At 41.2% G+C, this 5,256-nt stretch overlaps 1 protein-coding gene across 1 annotated transcript; it reads left to right on the top strand.

Moving 5' to 3' along the window:
• Window positions 1–3,664: 3,664 nt before the first annotated feature.
• LOC134571355 (E3 ubiquitin-protein ligase TRIM39-like) lies at window positions 3,665–5,256 on the top strand. Its single transcript, XM_063429557.1, has one exon. The coding sequence runs from the start codon at window positions 3,667–3,669 to the stop codon at window positions 5,254–5,256; it is 1,590 nt and encodes a 529-aa protein (XP_063285627.1). The 5' UTR covers window positions 3,665–3,666.

The following is a 5,256-nucleotide window of genomic DNA, read 5'->3' as shown; positions in this document are numbered from 1 at the left end:
CCAAACCCCAGTGGCAAAGTGGTTTTCGACACAAAATTTAATTACATAATGAACAGCAGGCCCAGACTGGGCATTGGGTAAACCGGCAAATGAGTAAAAAAAAAGAGAAAGTTACAATCTGTGGCGATAGAACGGTAGCAGCTAGGACACACTGGTGGGCACAATCACATAAATCCCACAAGAATTAAGATACACAAAAACAAAATTAGTGTGCAGCGCATATATAGAAGACCCACAAATATTTATAGATAATACATACACAGTGGGTAAATGTGTGATAATAATGGATGAGATAAATACCCCAGTATCGATCAATCTTAGTAGATCACAAGCATGTATTAGAGTCTGTTTAACCCCTTAAGGACACATGACGTGTGACATGTCATGATTCCCTTTTATTCCAGAAGTTTGGTCCTTAAGGGGTTAAGAAACTGGCTCAGGTAGTGTCGCTATAAGGAGAAAATCTTGAGCTTTTTCTTAAAATAACTCCAACATGAAGAAGCTTGGTCCTCAGAGTATAGGAGGCACGAAAATGAGCGAATATCAAATTAGGAGAGTATAAAAAGTAACATTTATTACAAAGAGATAAAAAGCCTTACATTAAGGTCTTGAAATATCAGCAAAACGCGTTTCGATGATGGATCTCATCTTCCTCAGGTGCAATTCTAAATTACACAAACTATACACATATTTAAAAGCCTTTTGGCACGGGGTACGGGTACTCGGAACCCGCCCCCTTCACCAGTAAACCAATCCGCAAGGTCCTCTTATGATTACATTAAAATTTGAGTGGTATCACGCTTGCCGCTGTTCTATCAAATTTCCCTGCCCGTGAAAATCCCCTACCCTCGTCACTTCCGGGGAGGGGAATCAGCTGGATCCTGTGCTGCACATGCTACTAGCACTCCTGCTACTCCTCCACAGCCAGGTCCTGGAAGGTAAGTAAAACTAGTTTTACACTTTCATTATAGTTAGTGCATTCACTAAGCTTAGGACATGGGACATTTAGGGTTAATGTTAGGGTTCAAATTAGGGTTAGGATTAGGGACTTGTTCATATTCAGTGATATTTCACACTAGGGGAATATAACTAAATTGTGCTTTTTCACACTTTATTTTAACCCTTACCCCAAGGGTTAGGGTAAGAATAGAGTGTGAGAGAGGTTAAAATCACTTACCTAACCCTAATTTGAACCCTCACTTAACCCTAAATGTCCCGTGTGCCTAAGCTTAGTGAATGCACTAACTATAATGAAAGTGTAAAACTAGTTTTACTTACCTTCCAGGACCTGGCTGTGGAGGAGTAGCAGGAGTGCTAGCACGCAAGTGCAGCACAGGATCCAGCTGATTCCCCTCACCGGAAGTGACGAGGGTAGGGGATTTTCACGAGGTAGGGGAATTTGATAGAACACTGCTCGCTACTTCCGGGTTCGTGCGTTCCACCGTTCTTTACTTCCTGGGTCGCATGCATTCCACCTCCGTTTCCGATGCGTTCCAGGACTCACACTTCCTGGTTCACATGCGTTCCACTGTTCTTAGAGGAGGAATCTCAGTTGGAGACTCAGTTGAAACATATATAAATCCAAAAAGGACATAATGTTTGGAGAATATATGTATGTGAATTTAAAAAGACATTATATATAATTGTACGTGTCAAAATCTATATTTAGGCCATTTGGAGAGAGGGTTTCCAACTCAAAGATCCACTTAATTTCAGTTCTATTTAGGGTCTTTAAATGCCCCCCCCCCCCCCCCCCTCCAAGGCTTCTGAACCTTTTGAATCCCCATGAAGTGTAGACATCTGGTTTCGCCATTATGCTTTTGGTGAGCACGGGCAGACACTGAATGATTAAGAACTCCCTTCTGTACATTTCTGAGGTGTTCGCAGATTCTAACCTTTAAGGGTCTAGTGGTACGCCCTACGTACTGTAATCCGCAAATGCAAGTTAGTAAATAAATAATATTACTCGAACTACAGGTAATACAATCTTCAACCACATACTCTTTTTTTAGTCTTGTTGGAGGTAAATTTTCAGTTTTCCTATCTATAATTTTACTTGTATTACATGCTCTGTAGTTTCCGCAGTTATAGAACCCCTTTAGTTCTTTCCCATATAGGTCTTTGTTTTTAAGAGGATTTTTAGGCATATAACTACTTGTAAGGATATCTTTTAAAGATTTTAAATATAATATTATATATTATTAATATAATATAAGATTTTAAAATATGCACGTTACACCCTCTGCACCCACATACACACACAAACATAGTACACACTCCTCCATACCCCCTATAAACATGCACATTACACCCCCTACACTCACATACATACACTCTACCCCCAATATACCTCTATACGCATACACTGTACACCAATACACATATGCTGAATGTTTGTCCCAGTCCAGCCATGATTAACAGTAGATATTAAATGAACGTCACATATCAAGGGAACGGTCAGTGGAAAAAAGGAGCTGACGTTAGAAAGAAGATTTTTAAAAAGTCAAAAAGCAAGAGTTATACTCCAAGAACCATAACCACAGCACATGTGTAAGCTTGTTTGACAACGGCCCTTTTTATCTCTGTCAACTCTATTTAGTCTGTCAATTACTTGCTGTGACAGATCCTCACTGTGTAACAGTACAGCGCTGCATAATATGTTGGTGCTATAAAGTAATCAACTTAGTAGTTGTAGGCTTAGCAGGGCTTCTACCCTTGATGATTGTCCCTTGGGCCATCCAAGCTTGCAATGGCTAACTATTAGGTCTGTCTACTAGCATAAGACTTGACATTTTGAGCCAATGGATGATCACACTGTAGGATGGGGGCTAAACAATAAAGTGATGGGGTCTGGAGGACCCTCTGTGTCTGAGGTTGGGGGCATTCTCATTGGTCACCTTTACCCTTATCTACGTGTTGCGGGTGAGGGGTTAATATATTAAATTGTAAAGTAGCTACAAATGTTTTTGCTTTTTATCTTGTTTTAAAATATCTTTTTCTATAAATATATATTTTTTGGAAATCTTTTAATGCATTATCTCCATTAACTCCAGCCTAGGTTGTCTGTTTAATCACATAATATCCTTGTGAAGTTAATTTTCAGCTTGCAGACCTCATTCACATTCTAATATGTTACTATTACATTATACGGCCAACTCGCGCTTGCAGGACTTCTCGCGGGCGGCTCCCTTCCTATGGAATAGCCTGCCTACCGCCATCAGACTCTCCCCTAGTCTTGCATCTTTTAAGAAGTGCCTTAAAACCCATCTCTTTAGGAAAGCATATGGCCTCCAAGACTAACCCTTACCTCACATACCTGTCTCTTGCCCTCTCCTAAAGGGCAGCCCACCTTATTTGATTGCAAATTCCTGTCCTAATGTGTTTTACACCCACCTCCTATAGAATGTAAGCTCGATCGAGCAGGGTCCTCTTCAACCTATTGTTCCTGTAAGTTTATTTGTAATTGTCCTATTTATAGTTAAATCCCGTCTCATAATATTGTAAAGCGCTACGGAATCTGTTGGCGCTATATAAATTGCAATAATAATAATAATAATAATTATCCAGTCCAATATAGCAAAGGGTTAATATTATCTACAGTGACAAACACCCCTCCCATAGGCGGTGAGTAACTATCAGTTTCGTTTCTCTTTGCTGTTTTCCAGGATGGCGTCTACTGATCTGAGAGAAGAGTTAAACTGCTCCGTCTGTCTGAATATTTACACGGATCCGGTAATGCTGAGCTGCGGACATAACTTCTGCCGAGCCTGTATCGGAAGTGTGCTGGATACACAGGAGGGAGCTGGAGTTTATACCTGTCCTGACTGCAGAGCAGAGTTTCACGAGCGTCCTGCTCTGCAGAGGAATATGAAGCTGCGTAACATTGCAGAGCAGTTTTCTATTCAGTCGGAGGAGTCTGCAATCTGTTGCATTTATTGCGTTCATGCTCCTGTACCTGCTGTTAAAACCTGTCTGCAGTGTGAAACGTCCCTGTGTGAGATCCACCTGGTGGCTCATGACAAGTTTTTAGAACATGTCTTAACTGAACCAACTGCTTTCACTGAGAACAAGAAATGCTCTGTGCACAATGAGGCCCTGAAGTATTATTGCTGTACAGATGCTGTCTGTGTCTGTGTGTCCTGCTGCCTGGCCGGGGAGCACAAGAAACATGATGTAGAGCTTCTGAGTGAGGCATCTGAGAAGAAGAAAGAGGACCTGAGAAATATTGTGAAGAAACTGAAGTCACGGAAACGAAAGAGTGAGAAAATAGACCACACCTTGCCCGTTCTCCAGGGAGAGGTAAAAGATAAAGTTGCCGGGATAACAGGGCAAGTTGTTACCTTGCTTAAAGACCTCAGAGAACGTCTGGAAGCTCTGGAGAAGAGAGTTCTCAGTGAGATCTCCAGGCAGGAAGAGAAGATTTTACTCCAAATCTCTGCTCTGACCAAGCAGCAGGAAATGGAAAGGGAGGAACTGACTGGCAAGATAATTAATATTGAGAAACTGTGTAACACAACAGATCCCATTACTGTATTACAAGGATGGAAGATACACAGAGCTGACAATGATACCAAGGATGAGGAGCAGAAGGAGGGGGAGAAGGAGGAGGAGAACAATGATGATGATGAAGAAGAAGTCCCTGCACTTGGCTCTATAGATGAAGATCTTATCTTTGTGACCTTATTCTCTGGATTAGCTGATATCACGGCTGAAATAAAGAAAAGATCACATATTGAAGATTTATTACTGGATATTAAAACTGCATCTAATGCTACAGCCATATCAAGTGATTTAAAAACTGCATATTTGTCGGAATTAGCTCAGAGTTACCCTGAAACACCAGAGAGATTTGTAGAATATAATCAAGTATTAGGCATTGGGAGTATTTCCACAGGGCGCCATTATTGGGAAGTGGAGGTCAGTGAATCAGGCAACTGGGATATTGGTGTGGCGTATCCCAGCATAGCAAGAAAAGGATCAGAGTCTGGCGTTGGATTAAATAAAAAATCCTGGACTTTGAGCAAAGAAGATGAATTCTTTTATTGTGTACATGACTCTAAACTTTTCCAATTTTGTATTGAGTCTTCCCTGCGGAAGGTAGGGGTATATGTGGACTACGAGGCTGGTCGAATGTGCTTTTACCAGCTGGGTGATGTGATCATTCACATACACACCTTCACTGCCACCTTCACCGAGCCTATTCATGCCGTCTTTTATTTATTTGATGGAGCCTGGATTAGAATCCGGAGCAAATAG

Source organism: Pelobates fuscus, chromosome 8 (genome assembly GCF_036172605.1).
Source record: "Pelobates fuscus isolate aPelFus1 chromosome 8, aPelFus1.pri, whole genome shotgun sequence".
NCBI lineage: Eukaryota > Metazoa > Chordata > Amphibia > Anura > Pelobatidae > Pelobates > Pelobates fuscus.
This window is presented reverse-complemented; position numbering and strand designations above follow the sequence as displayed.